This window comes from Acanthaster planci, linkage group LG05, assembly GCF_054643075.1.
Source record: "Acanthaster planci isolate LZ-2023a linkage group LG05, COTS_SCS, whole genome shotgun sequence".
NCBI classification, from domain to species: Eukaryota; Metazoa; Echinodermata; class Asteroidea; order Valvatida; family Acanthasteridae; genus Acanthaster; species Acanthaster planci.
The window spans coordinates 3,951,105-3,972,070 of NC_141781.1; the positions used below are offsets into that span (position 1 = coordinate 3,951,105).

The 20,966-nt window shown below is 42.8% G+C and overlaps 1 protein-coding gene across 2 annotated transcripts in view; it reads right to left on the bottom strand.

The window, feature by feature from the left end:
- Positions 1-20,966, bottom strand: part of LOC110986790 (uncharacterized) — a 39,749-nt gene that overhangs the window by 3,262 nt on the left and 15,521 nt on the right. For both annotated transcript variants that reach the window (XM_087136649.1, XM_087136648.1), the window contains exons 4-25: positions 20,788-20,966; positions 20,161-20,283; positions 18,598-18,779; positions 17,996-18,171; positions 17,523-17,836; positions 16,999-17,268; positions 16,360-16,789; positions 15,388-15,903; positions 15,113-15,290; positions 13,949-14,084; positions 13,294-13,413; positions 11,723-11,852; positions 10,930-11,042; positions 9,815-9,977; positions 9,081-9,311; positions 8,207-8,425; positions 7,459-7,649; positions 7,082-7,283; positions 6,097-6,260; positions 4,012-5,911; positions 3,493-3,636; positions 1,652-1,909 (exon numbers count right to left, since the gene is read on the bottom strand). In XM_087136649.1, coding sequence (XP_086992775.1) covers positions 1,652-1,909; positions 3,493-3,636; positions 4,012-5,911; positions 6,097-6,260; positions 7,082-7,283; positions 7,459-7,649; positions 8,207-8,425; positions 9,081-9,311; positions 9,815-9,977; positions 10,930-11,042; positions 11,723-11,852; positions 13,294-13,413; positions 13,949-14,084; positions 15,113-15,290; positions 15,388-15,903; positions 16,360-16,789; positions 16,999-17,268; positions 17,523-17,836; positions 17,996-18,171; positions 18,598-18,779; positions 20,161-20,283; positions 20,788-20,966 — 6,339 coding nt within the window. The remainder of the gene's footprint in view (positions 1-1,651; positions 1,910-3,492; positions 3,637-4,011; positions 5,912-6,096; positions 6,261-7,081; positions 7,284-7,458; positions 7,650-8,206; positions 8,426-9,080; positions 9,312-9,814; positions 9,978-10,929; positions 11,043-11,722; positions 11,853-13,293; positions 13,414-13,948; positions 14,085-15,112; positions 15,291-15,387; positions 15,904-16,359; positions 16,790-16,998; positions 17,269-17,522; positions 17,837-17,995; positions 18,172-18,597; positions 18,780-20,160; positions 20,284-20,787) is intronic.

The window sequence follows — 20,966 nt, forward strand, 5'->3', positions numbered from 1 at the left end:
ATATTGATATTGACTTGTCTCTTGTGCAAGGAGCACAGATTTATAATGTAGTGATGATGTCAAAGATCCAGAAAGCATCCCTTACCTGACAGACTGCAAAAGGATATTTCTTTTGGAAATTCAAATAAAATCAAAGATCAAGCACACTGGTAATTCATAATTTCACTTTTTATGAAATTCAGTTATGTTTAAAACAATCTATTATGTAACCATTAAAGGGTTACAGACATAGAAAACATTTAGTTCACGTGAAGTATTTAAAATAACAATAAACAAGTGACCATTTCAAAAACATTATAAATTTAATGTTTACCCCATTAATCATGACCCAAAAATTAATTAAAAGATCCTGCATTTCCCCGCCCACAAAAATTCCCCTTTTGGCAGTTCATGCTCCCAGGCGGATTGGATGACATCATTGCCAGAATGCTGACATGTACAGTGCACATGTACATTACGCACAGTACATGCAGTATCCCACGCGACAATAGACCACACTTTGTTTGATGTAGCTGCGCCCACAGTCAAACACTGTCTCAGTTCAAGGTAGAAATTAAAAGACACCATGTATTTCTTATAATCTTACAATACATATTTATAGTTTTTTTTAAATACTTCACATGAACTAAATGTTTTCCATTTCTGCAACCCTTTAAATAAAGATTGCTACTGATGTCAAAAGCGTTAAGTTGAAGTCTTCCATCGCACAAGGCAAACTGAAAACAAAAGTCGTTGGAAGCATTCAGTAGAAGCCTGTTTTGATGACGTCTCACTACAGCTTTGCAATTAAATGATTGTTTCATTATTTTGGGGTAAATGCACACGTGTGCATGAGCACTGTACTTGCTCGCACTTAACTGTGAATTAAAAGAGGTCAGACGGTGAGAGTGACTTGGAATTGCTTTTTATCGACAATGTTGATCAACACTGGATGGCATGATAAAGGTGAACCATCCCAAAGAGTAAGGCCCTGATGAATTTCAGGCAGATGGCCGCAGTCATTTACCGAGACTGACATCTAAATTACTTGACCCATTTTTTCTCTGTTCTTATGCTATAAAACCATTATGGCCACAAGGTAAAAAAACCTCCGGGGGAACAAGAGCTGTACAGAGCTCTGAACATTCTTGCGGTGGAAAAAAGACGATTTTTATAAATGTCAGGAGAACCTGCCACATTATTTAGTTGGGTACTAAAGACTGATTCCCTGTTGAATGACCTTTTCCCATAAAAGCAATGTGATTGATCTTTAAGACTTGTGAAGGATTCAAATGGAAAGGTAACAAGATTTCCTTCCCCTGAAATAACATTTCGATAAAACAGTGCCTTTTAGTCAAGCAAAATTCACAAGAGTGAAACCTGTACCTCCAATCTACAGAATAATGAATGAGCAGTGAACTTTAAGACAGAAAAACTCAAGTGCTCTCTGTCATTTTTGTCGTTCACTTTTTGAATTTCCAGAATTTACCCATTGAAACGACAGCTATGTTTTCAAGCATTAAACCTCTTTCTAGGTGGTAAGCAAAATGGAGCCAAACCTTTATTTCAATAAGGGCAGCTTGAGTTGGGAATGTCGTAATCTACACAAAAGGTCAAAACAATTTTGAAATGCAGAGAGAACGAGACAAAGCAACAAGACAGACTGCCCTACCTTGTCCGACACCAGCTACCTGCCCTGGATTGGATGGAGCTACAACGATGCCGTCTTGACTCCTCTGAGAGTGTGGCATAACTGGGGTGCCTGTAGCGCCCTCTTGCACTGCGCTGTTACCAGATTGTGGCAGCTTGTCAATGGCCTGCGCAGGGCCCACAGGTGGGGGCGGGAAGGAGGAGGCCTGGGAACTGAACAGTGGCTGGGGCAGAGGCCACATCTTGAGGAAAGCATCTTCACTTTTGGTCTGACCGCCAACTTGGGGGAAAAAAAATTGAGTAAACAATGTTCATAAAGAGATAATAAGGGGAGAATTCCTTTTTTAACCGGCGGTAACCCGAGGTTGACCCCGCAGTACCTCGGGGTTTTCGTAGTGCCGCCAGGGGTTCTCTATAATGAGCTCATTATCTTTAGATCAATGCACACCAACCTCTGTGGTCGTCACAACCTGGATCGCTCATCTGACTACAAACACACACAACAGAAATGCTTGATTGCACCCTAATCTCCTGTTAATCCGCTGTATCCACAGTGACTTCGAAGGCTAATAAATTGAAAGAAACGTTTGGGGGAGGAACACTCGAAATGGGTACAGGGCTACAGTGTAACCTGTACGTCCTGGAACAATTACTGCATAGCCTAAGCCGCTGGCCGTATCGGCCAGCCATGCGGTTTGTCTTACGTTGGTTGCCGTGAACATTCACTCTTCTGATGTGTTTGAAATAAAGGAAACCAGTCCAGAGGGACTTAATAGATTTGTAAATGTAACATAAGTACCATTCACACTTCACAAATTGTGTGGTGCATCTGTTCGTTGTTTTGTCTTTTACGGTTGTGTAATCCATGCTGTTTATTATTTCACTGGTCATTTAGTGACAGTTGAAAAAAGAACAAAACGAACATTGAGCACTTCACATTTTAGCCACTAACTTTAGTGGATTTAGATTTCAAGACAGCAGAAAGGTAAACACAAAAAATTTACGCGATGTGATCCAAGGTTTATGTGCACATAACATTTTCAAGTACCCCCTAGCATCAAGCGTAAAGGTGACATGAGATATTAGTAGCCTGAGGACTTCCAATTATATCACAATGGGACAAGGGCACTTGTCTTAATCACGTTTACAAAAGCTGGGGAAAAGAGATGAAAACTAGCAATGATGTAAACTTCTATTGGAACACAGTAATTTGTGGCACTGAAATGTGGGCTAATAGTACTGGAATCTGATATCAAAGGAAAGGTCAAATTGACGGTGATGACCTTTTCAAAGGTATAAACTGAATCATCCTGAATCTTTTTTTTCAAAACAGACACAATTACTAAATCATACCCATGTCTATACTCAATCTAAGACTTCTTTCTCTGATATTTTTAATATGAAAGGTATTTAGGATTTAACAAAATTTACGTGAATGTGACATGTCTGGTAGAAAAACTATAAAATTGTTTGATACTGAATTTTATCTTCAATCAAGAAAATTAATCTCCGAGTACTCGGTGCTGTCTGAAAGCTTAATCAAGAGAAAAGTCAAAGCTTGCTGGAGTGGGATTTGAACCCATGATCACTTATTTACTGGCACAGGTATCTTAACCACTCCACCTTTAAGCTTCCTGGGGTTGGCTCACTTGTTTAAAATGGTCAGCTGACTCCAGGGAAGCTGATCGGTCAAGTGCCTATGACATTCAAACTAGTAGGCAGGCAGTTGTAAGTTCAAATTCCATCCAAACTGGCTCGGGGCTGACCCACCTGGGATAAAAACTATGGAACTACGAAATGATTTGCAATGGCTCCATTATAATCCTCAAGTGCTATCCACCAATCAGAGTACTGGGTCCTTACCTCTTGTTACTTTCTGCGGGCCGTAGATTCCAGACTGAGGTGGCCAGCAATGAATTGCAGCCTCATCATCCCCCTCCAGCAGGGTACCAGCCGACAGCAGTGGCTTTGGCTCAGGGGCTGGCTTGACTTTCAAGGGTTTTGCCACTGCAAAGTTATAAGTAACACATGAAGCAAATCTTCCCTTAGTAATCAAGCAAGGTGAAAAATTTGCCATTGACTGACATAGCTCTGTATCCTTGAATAAACCATACATCTTAATCTTATTTTTTTCCCCCATAAAAGTCATTATTCCAAATTTTCACCCAAATCACTATATGCTGAGAGATCAAAATTGAACAACACAAAACCTGTTCTGGAATGAATGGCAGTACTGCAAAAAAAAAAACTTATGTTCATCCATCACAAATGAGGGGTTAAATGATGTATACATGCATGTGTTAATCTGAGGCAATTTTGAAATCTCAATTTAAATTAAATAGAAAGTTTTGTGGTCTTCTGAGAAAGCAGCATGTCACTGACCAACTTCTTCTGGAATGAATGGCTTGGGCACTTCCCACAGTTCGTCATCACCCTCTTGAGGGAAGGTTAGTCCCAAGGCTCGACAGATGTTCTCATCAACTCCTTTTTCTGCAGATCCTTCCCGCTTGGAGCCCATCTCCAGGAGCAAGTTGCCAATGAAGGCAAACAAGGCATCCTGGACTTCTGTATTTCCGCAGCTGAAGAGCTTCGCCACCTCACGCCGGACGCTGCTGTTCTGTCGCAGGCTCTTGGAGATGCCAGTTGCTGTGTAGAGCTCGGTGAGCTCCTGGAGCCCACACTCCACGTTCTGCTCGGCAAACACGCTGGGGTTGTGTTTGAAACGGTAGACCTTTTCAATTCGTTTGGCTGACATGAAGCGCATGACTTTCAACTTGGCAGCGATGTTCACCTCAGATGTCAGTTTCTCATAGGTGGATTGAAATTCCACCTTGGTACTGCGCTGCATGCTCAGGTAGAGCTGGATGTAGGGGCAGACATCATGAAGAAACATCTGTAGTGGGAGGGAGGGCTCTGTCAGCTCAGTGATGAACTCTTCCTTGATGCAGTCTGACAGCATCTCAATGCCACACGCCTCCAGGAACACATCTATGAATTGTTTGTCCACGGACCTGTGTGCTCCTTCGACTATTCCTCCGAGACGATTTCGATCGCCGAAATTCAGCAAATTCACTTCCTTCTTGTCTAAGAAAAGCTTCTGAAGTTCCGTGGAGTGGCTGTCGCAGATAAGTGGCTTCTCCTCCAGGGTCACCCACTTGTTGCCCAGAGTGGGGAAGACTGCCTGCCCCTCCAGGATGCTTTTCACAAACTGGACAGAACTTGAGTTGACTTCCGGTTTTGGCAGCGGATTGGAGTACTGGCCAAATATACTTGAGTTAGCCGACACGCACTTGTGGCCTAGCATGCTGTACAGCACCAAGACTTCCTCCTTGATACGAGAATTGTCTGGAAGTGTAATATCACCAGTGCACTGCACCAAGATCTGTGCGTACTCTTTGATGGTTGGCAGACTATCAATACTTATCGATCTCAGAAAGAAGTCATCCATGTCGGGAGGGTAAAGTGTGCACAGCTCCACACGGTTCGAGGAGTCGATATGCTTCTGTAAAAGATGGGAAGGATCTTGCCAGTAAACCTTCAACTTGTGAACAAAGTGGCCCGGAACTGGGGCCTCGTAATTTGGCGACATGGCTCTCTGGGGTACAAACACAACTCTGTGGTCACTGAACAACTCTCTGAGTTCCTGGGGACGGCAGTTCTGCTCCAAGTACCTGTACACCCGACTGATGTGACCCAAAGAGGTACAGAAGGAGGTCCTAGCCGTGAGATCCGGAGACTGCCCCTCATCGTTACACCAAGCTTTCAGCTTGGAAATCATGAAATCTACATTTATCATCCCAACTGATTTCAATCCAATGAACTGCACGAGGCCTCCATCCCCTTGGACAGGGGAAACCAAGTAAGGAACATGATCGCCCAGGAGAGCCCTTGCTCTGTCTGAATGGATGAAGATGTCACAAGGCCTTCGAAATATCATCGGACCTTCATTCTCCCCATCAACCAGAGGTGAAGGTAGCCCAGCAACCGGAGTTGAAGGTAGCCAAGCATTTGTCTTCAGGTGGACTGCAAAGCTGGACTCCGTACTGGCTAGTCTTGTCCCTGACTGGTCAAACACTTCAGCCCCTATATAAGCACAATAGTTGCTGCTCCATTCCTGTTGCAGAAGCCCAAGAAGGCTCTTTCGCTGGCTTTGTATGGTAGACATTTCAAGCTTGGCTTGCACTAACTCTTCAAATTCCCTGCAGACACTGTCATGGATTTTGTAGACTCCATCTGCTGGTTTCTCCCAGAATTTACCGAGGTCTGCCCAAGGCGTCACGTCCTAAAAAAACATGAATTGTATATTCATTGTGTATTCGTTCAGCCTTCCAAATTCTTGAGTAAAAGTGGCAAAAATAAACTTGCAGTATTTCTTTGAGAGGAAATTGGATAGAAACATAATTCCACAGTCCAGCTGTAGAAAATGTCCCCTCCCCCCACAAAAATTGTCAATGAGAAAATACTAACCAGTTCCTCCACCTTCACAGTCACAATTTTTTTCTCAACAGCTAGGTAGTTCAGTACTCCTAGCTTCCTGAAGAAAGCATTCCAAGACTTGATCTCATTGGCAGAGAGTTGGTGAGGCCCATTGTGGAAGATGTAGCAACTATCCAACAAGACCCAATCACAGCCTGTTGATTCAAGAAAGACAAAGTTGATTTCAGTCATTCCTTCTGTTGATGTTTATCGACTGCTGTGATGTGAAACTAATGTGTGAGGCGAACTCAACAATGCTCAGCATCAAGGAGTAAAATACACAATCCCACAACACAACAGTCAACAAGTGTTTTTTGGCTTTTTGTACACCAAGTTGGTATGAAAAATTCAGAGCACTTTCATTTTAATAAAATAGCTATCTAATACAACAAATTGGCCGAGTAGGTGCATCCATATCGGCAATACTTTTGTGCACATTCCGTTAAAAACAAGTTGCACAAATTTTGCACCATTCCCACGCATTTGACAATGCATGCATGTATTGTACTCTTCATTTGCACTCATCTGCAATACATGCAATATTATTTGTTTGACAGATGTTTATTTAATCATGTTGTTCATACCATGGTTACAGAGTAGAAGATGTATTAAATTTTACAATAGTTTGCCTTAGAATGTACAATGTCAAGCAAAAAGGTAAAACACACGTTAAAGAACAACATTTAGGTAAAGGGTGAAGCATAAATTTGCCTTTGTACCCCAACCTATTGACAGACATACATATTATAACATAGGACAATACAAGACATGAAAATGTTTTTGACAGTGACACACACGGACAAACACTGACAGGCAGGAGATAATACAATGCATCAAAATCCAATTCTAGTCGGTACAGGTGATGTATTCAGAAAGAATTAGATTTTTCAACTTTAGAGCAAATGTTAATTATGTACAGTTCCCAGGGAGAGTCTGTCATTATTCCATGGAAAACCAAAAAGGATTACGTGCATACCTGGCAGTGTCTGATTCAGGTCGACAGGGTTGCCGTACGTCACGGTGAAGTGTACCGGTCTTCTCCTGGCATTGAGCAGCCCATGGTTTGTCAAAACGTGCACACATTCAGCTATCTTATCCAGGTCACAGACGTCTGGCTGCTGTTCCAATTGCTCTTTGATGTACACCACGTAGCCAACCATGACCTCTCGGGATTTGTTCTACACAACAGTAGCAGAAAGAAAACTGATACTGTCCTCATTCATTGGCAACTTTACTCCCAATTATCAGCTCTCGTATAACTTTCCATTCTTTCAGAGTCAAAGAGATCATGTACCATTTATTAATTCAATTTTGTTTACAGCTATATGCAGAGCCATGCAGTGATGGCATTACCTTCCACTGGTCTGATTGGATGACCGGTAGTATATGGTGACGAATCACGTCCTTTGGGCTAACACGACAGACTCCGAGCTCCTCCAGCAGCTGCAGCACCTGGGAATTGGCGACGTTGTCCAGGCTGGTCAGGACGCGGCCATCCAGAGTGGACATGTCCTGCTCCAAAGCCCGCAGGGGCCTGCTGTATGCTGTAGAGAGAAAAATAAAACGAAAACATACAATAGTCCGTTGTACTGGTGTATCCAAATTTGGGATGAGGAAAGGACACAAATGGCGATTTTTTTCACAAAAAAAACCCCAAAAAACCTGCCCAATTTTGTTTTCATCCATAGCAGAATCATCAATCTTCCTCCCCACAGAAAGATGAAGGTACCATTACCAAAGTGTTGTCACTGTTTATTCTTTAAAACGTCTAATGGGGAGAGACTTTTGCCTCCCCATTTGCCACAGAAGCTATGATAGGATGTAGTGAACACGTAACCACACTGATAATCCTAAGCTCAGTGTAGAACAAGCTAAAAATCTCCTGTGCTAGCTGTTGGATGGATGTACAGACATTACATTTTTCTTCGCATGCTGATACTGACAACTGGAATGCAACAAATCATTGGTCAAATTGATGCCCATTTTTTTTATTTTCAAAAGTTCCCGTTTTTCCACCACAGACTTTTTGCTCTTGAGAATAAACAATTTCTTAGGTGTAAAACTTTCTCGACATCCCCTGATTGGTCAAAGATGATATCACCTGACAGAATCTGGCCCTGTGATTGGTTGACCCTGTCCTCTTCGCTGAGGGGGAAAAACACACTGCCATCCTCCATGGCGACGACACGGCCAGACGCCAGCGGAATGATCGGAATGGACAACAGCTGGTCCAGCACTCCCTCAGATACGTCGTACTTGTCGCGGCTGCGATAGATGCAGGTCAGCCACTGGGCCACGGTTTTAGGAGACAACTGCTCCTCTGTAATGAAGTGGGCACAAGATGAAATGTAAAAGATTCCAAGTTTTTATTAAAATAATTAATGCAGCAAATGCATAAATATCTTTGCCTTTGACAACACAGTATTTCTTTTCCGCCTGCATTATTGCTGGGAACACAGCAATAATGAAATTACAGAAATCCTGTGCAGAAAGCCAATGGCACATTAGTTGGAACTGAACTTCCAAGGGATACCAAGCCCTATGTAACTCTGTGGATTCAACCTTCCAAAATCCTCCAAAACCTCCCAATGGAGTTGGAAGGATCCCAGAGGGTTAGGGCGATTCACTTCCTAACTAGTTTCGACTGAAAGATTGTTCTTGATTTTCTGGTTGATATACCTCATATTGTATACTATTTGTACCAAGTGTTGGTAAAGCACACCCTTGTTTGGTGTCCGTTTTTTACCTCAAAATGTGTACTTGTCCCATTACTTTTAAAGAAGGAAGTATCTTCCTTTAGTTGAAGGTTTCATGGCAATACAAAATATGTTAAACCTTTGTGACTTATTCGTCTGCCTTTGTAATAAGGGTCAGCAACAGTTTACCAGCCACTAGTGACGTAGCAAGAGAGAGGTCTCCTCTACAAGCAACACAGCACTATTCCACTGCCTCCAATCAAATCAAGTTCTCTGTACCTCTCTGTCTAGCTGCCAGCGCAATGCTGCTTAGGATGTTCATCAGCTCGGTAGTCTTCAGTGTCTTGACTCCCAGGCTCTTCAGCAGTGCCTTGCTGACAGAGCCCACCACCTGCGGATGCAGGTGGGAGCAGTTGAGATGTGCACGCAAGGTGTCGCTGGGGACCACCTCCCGGACGAGACGGTCCGGACACACGATGGTCTCGGATGGAAGCTTCCATGCTACATCATCTGCTGAAGCAAAAACAACCTGTCGTCATAAGTGGACAGAAATATTGCTACATTTAAGGCAGCTTTTATGCCAGTAAAGGCCAGTTCGTACTTGGCATGAAAGCACAATCAAATGCAATTTTGTTACATCAAACATTTGTGCTGTGAATTCACAAACGTTGAACACATTTGAACTCAAGTGAATTTTCCTGCAACTGTTTTGTGACATCAAATTAGCATCTCTGTTAGATTCGCCTGAAGTATGAACCAGCCTTACAACGGCACATTTCAGGAAACACCATCAATTCATCCGGTGTGAAATATGTGGATGATCAACACAGATTGGTGCCAAACAAATCTAGGAATTCTAATCGGTTGCATGGACAGCACGGCAGCTCAACTCATTTGGCTCTCATTTTCAAATATGGATGAATACAACGCATGAAAATCACAATGCTCTCACTGCCGTTATGCTAAATAGTGCCCTCTACGGATTGTGCAATAATGTCTAGCAGCAAACTTGCCTTCTTGACTGCCAATGAGTACCGGCATGCAGGATGTGGCCTTCAGTCTCTTGTGGATGTTCACGGCCACCTTTCGGAAGAAGTCCGTCAGAATCTGGCTCTCAAGCGGGACAAACTTGAGAAACTGGCAGATGGCATTGACCGGGTCACCACGGTAATGCTCCTAGCAGAAGGAAGAGATGGACAGAATATTTCACTGACCATCAAAATTTCAATATCTGTTGATCCAGCACTAATGTCATCTGTCACTAACTTTTTGGGGGACAGAAATAAAAAGGTCTGATGCACTCGGACGAAAAGCAAAGAAACAGCAAGCAAAATTTGAAAATATGTGGTACTTCTGTATACTACTTTAAACAGATTTCTATAAAGCTACTTCAGTTTTATTTCCTCTGTTCAGCAGCTTGTTAATTTTTCCCATATGTTCCAAGAAAGCACCAAGTTTGCAATGTCTAGTTGATTATTTAATGAGAGGTCAAATCAGTTGTTCAAATCTATCCATCCTAATGTAGCATCTCAAGATCAGTGCAATCACTTATTTACCCTCACAGGTTTTCATTTATACAAATAGGTGGAGAGAGGCAAATTGTAGGGCAAAGTCTTGTGAGAGGAATGAAAGTTTCTTGATCTCCGTTGGGAATCAAACCTGCATATGCTGCCTGTTTTAGGCCGTATCCGAAACGGGCTTCCAGAGCTACGGCTAGGTCTATCATCTACGCATCTCCAAGCATTTCCAATGGAGCGAAGACCTAGACCTAGCTCTAGACAAGAGATTCGGATGCAGCCTTAGACATTGTACTGACTGAACTAAAACATGGTCCAGTGTAGCACAAAATTTGGACTCTGGACTCATTAAATATACTACACGTAAAGTTGTCAGGAGAACAGTGTACTACACACATTTTAGTGAAGAGAACAGTGTACTTCACACAACTTAGTGAGGAGAACAGTCACAAGCAATAAGAACATACTAGGCTATGAGTCCATATTAAGACAAAGGAATTGGATTTCACAGGAGGTTTAAGTTTCATAATGACACTGGGAGATTAGGACTTCAATCACTGAATAGGAGTTATTTGCATTCACAAAACAGGGGAGGTAATATGGAAGCTGACCTTGAAGGTCTCTAGGGCATTGACAAAGACCGGCGCAATCTCCTGGAGAAGCCACTGGTTCCAGGCCGAGTCCTCAAAAACATTTTCTCGGGACGATGGGATTTCAAAGTCGCCTTGTGTTTGAAAACAACAGAGAGGCAGAAACACAAGTAAGACAACATGGCGTTATGATTTACTAAATCACTGTGAGGAGACTGGCTCGTATGGCAATGCCTGTATTGGTTCTGCAGCCCTGCACAACTATGAAAACTACTAAACTACTTACTGGAGGACATGTTGGCATCAGACAGGAACATTTCAATAGACAGTTTACAGTTACACCAAGACATCCCTTTTAAGTTATAAGGATTGCTCTGTGAAAGTGGCAGTTAAATACTCAGTAAGTCAGTTGGCACACTCCAAAATTCATGTAGAGAAGATCGTGACGACGCATATCACAAATGTTCCCCGAGCCGTCCATTTTGGTGCTTTTCAGCCCAAATCTTAGCCCACATGGGCCAGTTTATGGGTGTAAATAACTGAGTAACTCGAGTAGATCACACAACACCCTCACCAGTTTGTTTGAAACTGCTCCTAAATGCCAGGGCTCATCCCATCTATTGTAACAGACAACTGGTGAAACAATATCCAGTCAATTCAATGTGTATTGTTCAAACAGTGTCTCAAGGAAAATACTGCTTTGTAAATTTGTCCCGTCCAATCCCAAACTTACAACAAAATCATTCGCCATCGTGTAACTTATTGATCAAATTCTTTCCCAAGAAAATAACAGACTTGCTTGGTTTGTATTTACCTTGAATGATGAAGTGGAAACCGTAGCTCCTCAGCGGCAGGAAAGCAAAGACATTCTGTTCAGTGGACATGCCGTCAGAAAGCGGGAAGGCCAGTCCTAGCTCAGTCGATTCAACGTCCACTCGTTGAAGCTGTGCCATTAAAAATTGGACAAATACATTTTTTTTGATGGTGAAAAAGACGGGATAAACACACATACCTCAGGTGAAAAAGATGGTTTGATTTAGCAGTCTTGTTATATGACCTAACATTAGACTTTTTTTATATTCGATGTAACTCTAAAGTTCATTTTATTGTAACACTTTTACATGGTAATATAGATGATAAAAAATACTGTTCACATTATGCAATTTAGTACTTCGGGATAAAAGCATTTGACGTCATGCCTGCTAGCACACGTTTGGTACGGCAAGTATGACTTGATCTATGGCAACTCTGAAGGGGCCAATCTCACGCACGCAGTGACTTTCCTAAATGATCTACAATGCATTTCATTTAATGCATGTTCCCTTGGAATACTACATCGGCAAGTATTCTCTTTCTAAAATGCTGTCCATCACACTGGCACCTTCAATGCCCAATTAAAGAAGTTTCAAACTGCCATGGTGGGGGAGGGAGAAGGGCTATTATTACACGGAGGGCTGTACCGAACATTGTCCTTGGCTCCCAATAATTTGTGCACAGAACCTACCGAACCCTATTCAGTTGCTGTTTGTAATTCCTGAACGTCAACATGATAAAACAGTCAGTGTTTTTTTTATGTTGGAAAGTGACAAGTGGCCATTATTTCCCCAAGGATTAGAAGGGAAAGCCACTTGTTGTCAACGGTATTGAATAGACACTGGTTTTGCGACTCCACACGATCAGGTGCGGAAGAAAACCGCACGTACGCGCACGGTGGCATTGCCCCAACAATAGTCTAAAGAGGGCGCCGCTGATAAACAAAAAACTGAGATTTGCCACGGCATGCATCAGAGAACGCTCCTGAGCGGTAGTTTCATGACTTTTAGGATAAACTTGATATCAATTTTTTGATTCAAGTTTAAATAAAAAACAAAAATAATTAAGAGATACATTTCTAGAAACCTTAAACTTGAATGCAACGGCAAAACATCACAAAAACAACGAACCAAGGTATCACAAGAGGGTGCACTTCAACATGGCAACGAAACGTTCAGCAGTTAAATTCACTATACCGAACGACCGCTGTACCGAACCTTTAGCATGGATCCCATCTTGTTCGTTATAGCGGTGTTCAACTGTATAAGCAACTTGGATTCACTTTAATAAATTGGTAGACTGCCGATACGGTATACATGACGTTGGGGCTTCCAAATCCACTCCAATCAATAATTCAGCAAGAGGCTGAGGGTTCCAAATCCACTCCAATCAATAATTCAGCAAATTGAGGGTTCCAAATCCACTCCAATCAATAATTCAGCAAGAGGCTGAGGGTTCCAAATCCACTCCAATCAATAATTCAGCTGAAAGCTGATTTCAAAATAGCTTAGCTAGTTTCTATTTGTGGTTTGTTTCATGACACTGAGTGGGCACAGGCTTCTTTAGGCTCACCTTGGTCGCATCCAAGCATTTCTTGATCAGCAGCCAGCTGTCGGTGGCTTGAGAGTGGCGGATCTCGACAACATTGCCTCCTTTATCTCTTCTGCTCATGTGGCTCTTTGTATTCTCTTCCTGATACGGGTTGAGAAATTAATGTGGACGAGGCAAAATGACGTTAGTGGGTGAAAGAACAGAATACTTGACAGTCCCAACAGTCTATGCGTAAATATTCTCTCAGTGATGAATCTGGATAGACTGTGTTTTCTACCTGAAAACCTAGAACTGGCTGGGTAGTCAATTTCTTTCAAATACTGGATATGGGCTTCTAAGCTTGTCATGCAATGATTTCTGGCACTTTGATTCAACAGTCCTCAACTTTCAAATTGTTGGATCATCTGGAGGCTCCTACGGGACAGCACCGAGTGCACATGAACACATGAAGCTACTTTTCCCAGTTAAGGGGGAAGTGGAAAGAATGCGAGCAGTTATCGCCCAGAACAGAACGCTGCCCCTAACAAGCCCCAGTCTACAAAATTCATCACAGAGACTTTCAATGACTACAGTGTACACTGCAGCTATTGGAGACACAACTTAGTGGCTTCAAGGATTTCCAATAGATGCCCATGCTATTTCTCACTGCAGCCAAGATGTTTGGACATGGCCTAACCTTGTTCACGATGATGACTGACCGCAGCCTGTTCAGGAAGAGCAGCAGGGACGGCTGGATGTCCTCAAACTTGTTGACCAGGCTGGTGGTCCGCTGGACATCACCCTTCAATGGTAAGGTGATCTTGGTGGTCCAGCTGTTGAATTATTCATGAGATCAAGACGCATGATGAATAACGGTCAAGCACTCCTGATTGCTACCATAAGCCAGTTGCCAGTTAAATCTGAATAAAATCTGGTACACTGTGTTATCTGATTGCACAGAAATGTAACAATTTGAATTCCTCAGACTAAAGACACTGTTGCTACACCTCATGATTTGGGGCAAGCTTTTGCATAGCGACCACCATCTCTGGAATGGACTGGCTCCTTTGTGCCATTCTTATCCATTGAGAACAGTGTATTGTTGCAAGGCGTCTTTAATGTAACTAAGCAAAAGCTTACCCTGAACCACGAGGTATAGCAACAGTGGTTTTAGTATGGAAAACTCAAGTTGTTATGTTCATGTGAATTTAAAGAACTCTGTGTGCCAGGTTTTATTCAAATTTAACTCGTAAATGGCTTATTGATATGCGGTTGCATGTTTGTGCATGTAATATCAGCCTGCAAAAGTCAAAGTATACCTTTGTGATGCACATGCCAACATGCTACTGTCACAGATGCTCAAGTGTCGGTGTAATGCGACTTGCTCTATGAAAATGAGTCACAAGTAACCAGAGCCACTTTTGTGTATCTTGCACTATGTAAAGCAATAGGAATCCTCAACACTTTTCACGTACGCAACCGTCCATTTTCATCTTGATATCAAATTGAGTGAAAAATCAAATCAAAGAGCCAAGTTTTCTCTTTTCAATACAATCTTCAACTTAAAAGTGGGCTCTGGCGTCTTGAGACTCATTTTACAGAATGTGTCACATATGTTTATGTATATGTCAATAAGCTGAAGCACGGTTATCAGTTTGTGAAAATACCTTGGTATTGACACCCTTCCACCATTAACAGTTTGCAGTTGATGAGTGCTTTGCCCCTTGGAAAAAAATCTTAACAACACCTATGAACACTTGACTCTTGCGGCTGGTTGATGAAGGGAGCATTATCCATAGAGAGCATTTCAAACAAGATACTGATGAACTTTTTTCATCTTTTCAGCAACTGTGGCTCTTACGGTTTGCTGGGTTCCTGCATCTGGGTGACCTCCTGGATCTCTTCTGGCCCCACCCAAGTGGGCAAGATATACCCCATTTGGTCAGAGCTGCGATCAAAGCACACGTGGTAGCCACTGGACGTGATCTCGGGCCTGTCAGTCACTCTGAACACCGACTTGAATCCGATGCCCTTGTGACCTGAATGACAGATCAAAAGTAACAATGTGGATCCCTCATCAACAGAAAGAAAGTTTTTTTATCAAAACATCGGAAGAATTGAAAGAACTAGAATTACCAATGTATCCTCTTTTGTGCTTTCCTTTAGTGCTTCTCCCAACATCGCAGAGGGCTCGGATATTGCTTTCTGAAAAGCCCACCTCGTTGTTCAAGACAGTGACCTCCGAGCGGTCTACCAGGAACACCAGGGAGGGCTCCACCCCTTCCTTGTACTCATTGTCATCGGCATTCTGGATCAGTTCCAAGACAAAGTGGGTGTCCTTGCTGTACAGCTCCTCCGAGAGGCGGGCCAGGCTGCGACCGATGCGTTCCTGCTGTCGCTTCATCAGGCCGCGGGTGCAGTCGTCCAGTTCCACCCCCACCCCAAACTCCTCCCGCCGGATGCTGCGTACCACCGCCAGGCAGTCCAGCACCGAGCGCTGGAACAGCGTCAGGTCAACCTCGCATTCCGGTTCTTGTTCAATGTCGGTCTCGTTGCCTATTTCCACCTTTGGGGGTGGGGCTTCAGAACCCAACCCCTCATCCTGAGCGGAGATTTCTTCAGAGTCAGCTGGGGAGTCAGCAGCATTATCAACTGTTTCAAACAGCAAGGAAATCATCCAATTTATAAACTGATCACAAATCAAAATTTAAAGACATAACTTAGTTTGTATTGTACTAACACACACATAAATGTACACAATACTGAAGTTCTTCTACCAACAGCTTCTTTACAACCATACATATGGCCCTAAAAGTCAGCAGTGGCTGATGTATGCAAGCAAGGTACCATATCAAGGTACCATATCAAAGCACCATATCAAAGTACCATATCAAGGTACCATATTAAGGTGCCATATCAAGGTACCATATCAAGGTACCATATCAAGGTACCATATCTTCTCATTGTACTCAGAGGATATGTCTCCAGCTTATTCAACATTCTAAAATATTCACAGCACCGAGGAGGTAGAATGGAAAGCATTCATTTATGCCTTCATGATTCCCTTCTTCAAAGCAACAATTATCCGAGTATCATGAACATTCTTACTTCCTCTCAAATCCTCTTGATTGTCCATTTTGGCATCACGATCTTCATCACTTGCTCCACTCACGTCACTGTGTTTCTGATTGTCCATTTTGGCATCACGCTCTTCATCACTTGCTCCACTCACGTCACTGTGTTTCTGATTGTCCATTTTGGCATCACGCTCTTCATCACTTGCTCCACTCACGTCACTGTGTTTCTGATTGTCCATTTTGGCATCACGCTCTTCATCACTTGCTCCACTCATGTCACTGTGTTCCTCCTTATCTTTTTGTTGCTCCTCCGTTTCCTCTTCTTCATCGAGGACTTCACTGGCATCTTCGTCGGACTCATCTCTGTCCCCTGATGTCTGAGAACGCTCCTCAAGAGATTCTGCATCGTGAAGTGGTGGCAGGCCAGCAGAACTGACTTCTGCAGCAGACCTTTGCTTTACCTGTTGATAATTTGAGGCATTTATGATCATCACCAAAGTACTTTCAGATTGCAGGCTGGATCCCTTTTAGCAATTATAAACTCCCGAGTGCAATTTCAGCTTTCGAAGAGGATTAGGATCACTTTGTTGTTTCAACAGTATCTCTTAAAATGACACCCAATATTCAAGCAAACTGGTTGTTCCTAAAACAGATAGGACTCAAGGGTTACCTCAGTAGTTTGGAAAGCTCTCTCCATCCCAAGCAAACTGCCAAAGTCATACTCTTCCTGATTGTCTACAAGGTCTGTGTTGTCCTCCTCCTTATCCAGGTTCCGGGGCACCCTTTTATCCATGAAGCTGTCCTTCCATTGGCTGATGCCCAGCAGGAACCCCAGACGCTGGATTTTTGTCCTCTGTGCCGTGTTGAGGCAGGCTCTGAGAATCGACTGCCTTGATTTGACCTCCGACCCCATGACCGTAGTAAGAGGATTTAAGATTACCTGCAGTACATGGGCAAATATGAAAGCAAAAGTTCATCGCTATACAGCTGTCAACAAAAATGGATGTTGGAACAGTGAAAAACTATTCACTGTAGAACAAATGTCCAACACACAGTAATATGCAACTTAAAATTGATGCATCTTTTAAAACCTCAGACACATCGCACTGGTAACACTAGGGGTTAATAGTTTGCCATCTATTTTCCATGCAACATCAGGGTCTATTTGAAGATGAAGATGGTAAAAGTACAAACCTGTCGAACTACTGCCTGGCCAACCAGTAGAGGAACAGCCACCAAACAGTCCAGGACAAAGCCAATCATGTGATCAGAATCCACAGCCAGTACATTCAGGGCCGTCTCCATGTGGTTGCTAAGCAACGCCAAGGGCACGCTGGCCAGGCCATCCTTGACCACCAGAGAAACAAGATGGCCGACTGCACCCACGCTGTCACTGCTTTTTGCGGCAGCGGCAAACAGGTCAGGTGATGTCTCTGTGGCCAATCGCAACAGAACTCCTGGCCTGACCTCCAAGGCACTGATTTCAATCGGTGGAGACAAACTTTGACCTACGTTTAAAACAGAATGAATTTTTATTCCATTACAAGCAACAAAGATAAACTGAAACTGTGAAGAATTTATGCTGCCCCTTCCAAAATTCGACCAAACTTTGATTTCATCAAAAGGTTGCTTGTTATGTTAAATTCTTATTCACATGGTTTTCATACCAGGATTCTTTTCCAGAAATGCTTTCAGATTTCCATGTTCTGGCTCAAATACCATCGACCAATGAGACCACTCAGCCAGGTCCTCCAGCAGAGGGGCAGATGCCAGACAACCAATGGCACTCTCCAAACTCTGCGAGCCATACAATCCAACCTCCTTCTGCTTACTCTCGTTACGCCTTTGTGAAGAAAGTGACCAGAAAATCTAATACGCTAAAATCTGGACAATACCTTAGGGAAGATGCAAAAATAAGGAGAAAGAACTTCATACATTACTCAACGAGGCATGGGGATAAACAGAAAATCAATTAAAATGTGCTTAGGAGACAAAGAATCTGGGTAATCTGTCTTGTTCAGTGCTGACATAAAGCTCCTTAATGCAGGGGAATAACTGAAATCAACATTTAGAAAATATATGAATTAGGACAGAGAATGATCAATAACCAATTAAAAACTTGGTGTCTTCTATAAAAAAATCTTTTTGTGCCTAGTTGTATACGTTTTGAATCAAACTCTGATGGTCTTGACTACTTCACTGTTCATAAATCCACTGCAACAATCATTCCCTCAACATACTGAGAAAACAACGGTTACCAACGCCACACCTGTTTGATGCACATAGCGCAGTCTCATAGATGACAGCGTTGCGTTCCTGCTGATGGTCTAGTCTGGCGGCCATCTTGATAATTTGTTGACTGAGGCGATTGATGGGTCCGTGTCCCAGCTCCTCCACAGTGTTGACCTGGTAGTGAGTGCACAGGCAGATGTCCAGGGTGTCCTGTGATTCCTAGAACAAGTTAGTGAGTTCAAGAATGAGCAGAAAGAGCACTTTAAGGTGCTTCAGGAAACACTAGCCTGACCTAATTGGTAATTATGTACACGTTGTTCCCACCAGCTAGGAGAAATACAATTACCACCAACTTTGCAGAGCTACTATATTTGTTAAGTGGAACAGTTACATCCATCATGTCATGTTCTATATTGATTGTGACTGATTTCAAGAGGAATTTTACTTAAGACATAAACTTGGTAAATGGTATTACAGAGTTTAATAAGGAAATATTTGCCCATATTTGGCAAATAATTACAAAGAAGCATGTATATTTTTTTGTCACAAGGCCATAGCCAGCCTCATGATTGGCACGATTCAAAGAGTCCCAGTGTAACTCATATCAGAGGGAAAAGTTTCGCTACCATGGGCAAAGTGTTTATTTTGATAATTATTATGAGAAATGGGTTTGCGGGTATACCATGGAATCAATCTCTTTTGGACAAGGTGTGGTTCTTAAAAGAACCCGTCAGTATAAACTCAACGTTTCGGCCAGTGTGCTCTGGCTGTCCTCAAGAGAGTGTGCCAGACTGGAGTGGATAGCTGATAGTGGATAGTGGATACATGTGCAGTTTTGAGTGAAGGTGTTGGATCCTGGAATTGGCGGGAAACCTTGGGTTCAGGTATAGGGGACCCATATGCCAAGGGGGGGTGCAGGTGGCTTCGGGTAGAGAAGACACTAACGCCTGGGTGTAGGGCATGGGTTTCGGGTATAGGGGACCCTACTGCCCTGGAATGGGTGTCTGCCTCGGTGCTAGTTGGAGGCGCCAGATTTCACTGAGCTTGAAACTGATGTCTTGGGGTACGATGTTGTGCTGGAAAATCTTGATGGCTCCTCGGATTCGCCTTGGGAGCAAGTTCTGGATGGAGCGATGAGTTTTGCTTTGTCCCATTTGATACGGTGGTCCGTGGAGTGTGCGTGTTTGATGATCGATAATTATTGTTGCAATGCAGTCCAAATGCCCTGCTACCACAAGAAAAGTGTACATTTGGCCCATGGCTTTGGCAAAGAGGCTTAGTAGTATTTATTATTTGGTGTTTTGATAGCTGTGTGGGTTTTCTAACACTTTGTGGATGATTATTTTACTTGATGGAGATGGTGCTGATGGTTGGCCACAATTTACCTGCCACTAACAGGCAAAGTGCAATTGTGAAAGTTCAATGTAGTAACATTTATTTCTACACTATGGAGCCATCTCACTAAAAGCCGAAGCTTGCGGTGAATGTACCCAACAATATGACATCATACTTTTACAGAAACATGCAAGGATGCTCTTTATGCCCATTGCAAATTGTTAAGACTTTTTTTCCAGAGTCTTTTCATTTTCTAATCACATACCTTGCACGGATCACACTGTCGAATGAATTCCACCAGATCCATGCGCGACGGCCTGTAGATGGAACCCTGGCTGGGACTGCTAGATGCCAGGCCCATCAGGGTACCGCCTACACTCTCCAATACCTAAATGATGCCAGAAACATGTATCAAATGGTAATCGGCACAAGACATGGTACTCAGGGAGACGGACAACATGATGTAGATAGTCCACATAGTTGAGTAAATTCCAACTTTACTGATGGTCTGCGTCCATTTTCGTATTACATGTAGATGCAAAAATGCACATTCATATGATTGTGTACCGTCAGGGGCTAGTCGGTGAAGATCCCTGTGTCGTTTTACATCTATATGAAAACTAGATTTCTGCCAATGTTTGCATTTTTTGCTCAGATCGTGAAATGAAAATGTTGAACTGTATGCCTAGCAACAAAAACGCATTAGCGCTTTGATTTTTAATTCAAAATTTTTGATTAATGAAACTAGCCAATTTTGCAAAACTGGAACCATTTTGTCAACAGCAAAAGACAGTGTGGTGAATCATAGGCATGGCTTGAAGGTTTGAACATGAAATTCAATTACTTAAACAGCAAAGAGGTGAAATGAAAAAGGGAAAGAAAAGTTATGTACCCCTGGGTGATCGAGCGAGATGAACTGGAGAAAGGTCCGCTTTGTCCGGCTGAGGGACACAAAGTCTTGAAAGGCAAAGTGCTGACAAAGTTTGGCTTCGATGCGGGCAAGGTCTTTCAAGTTTAGGCTGCCATGCTGAATGCGGTCCAAATAACGCAACAATTCTTCGCGTATTTGAT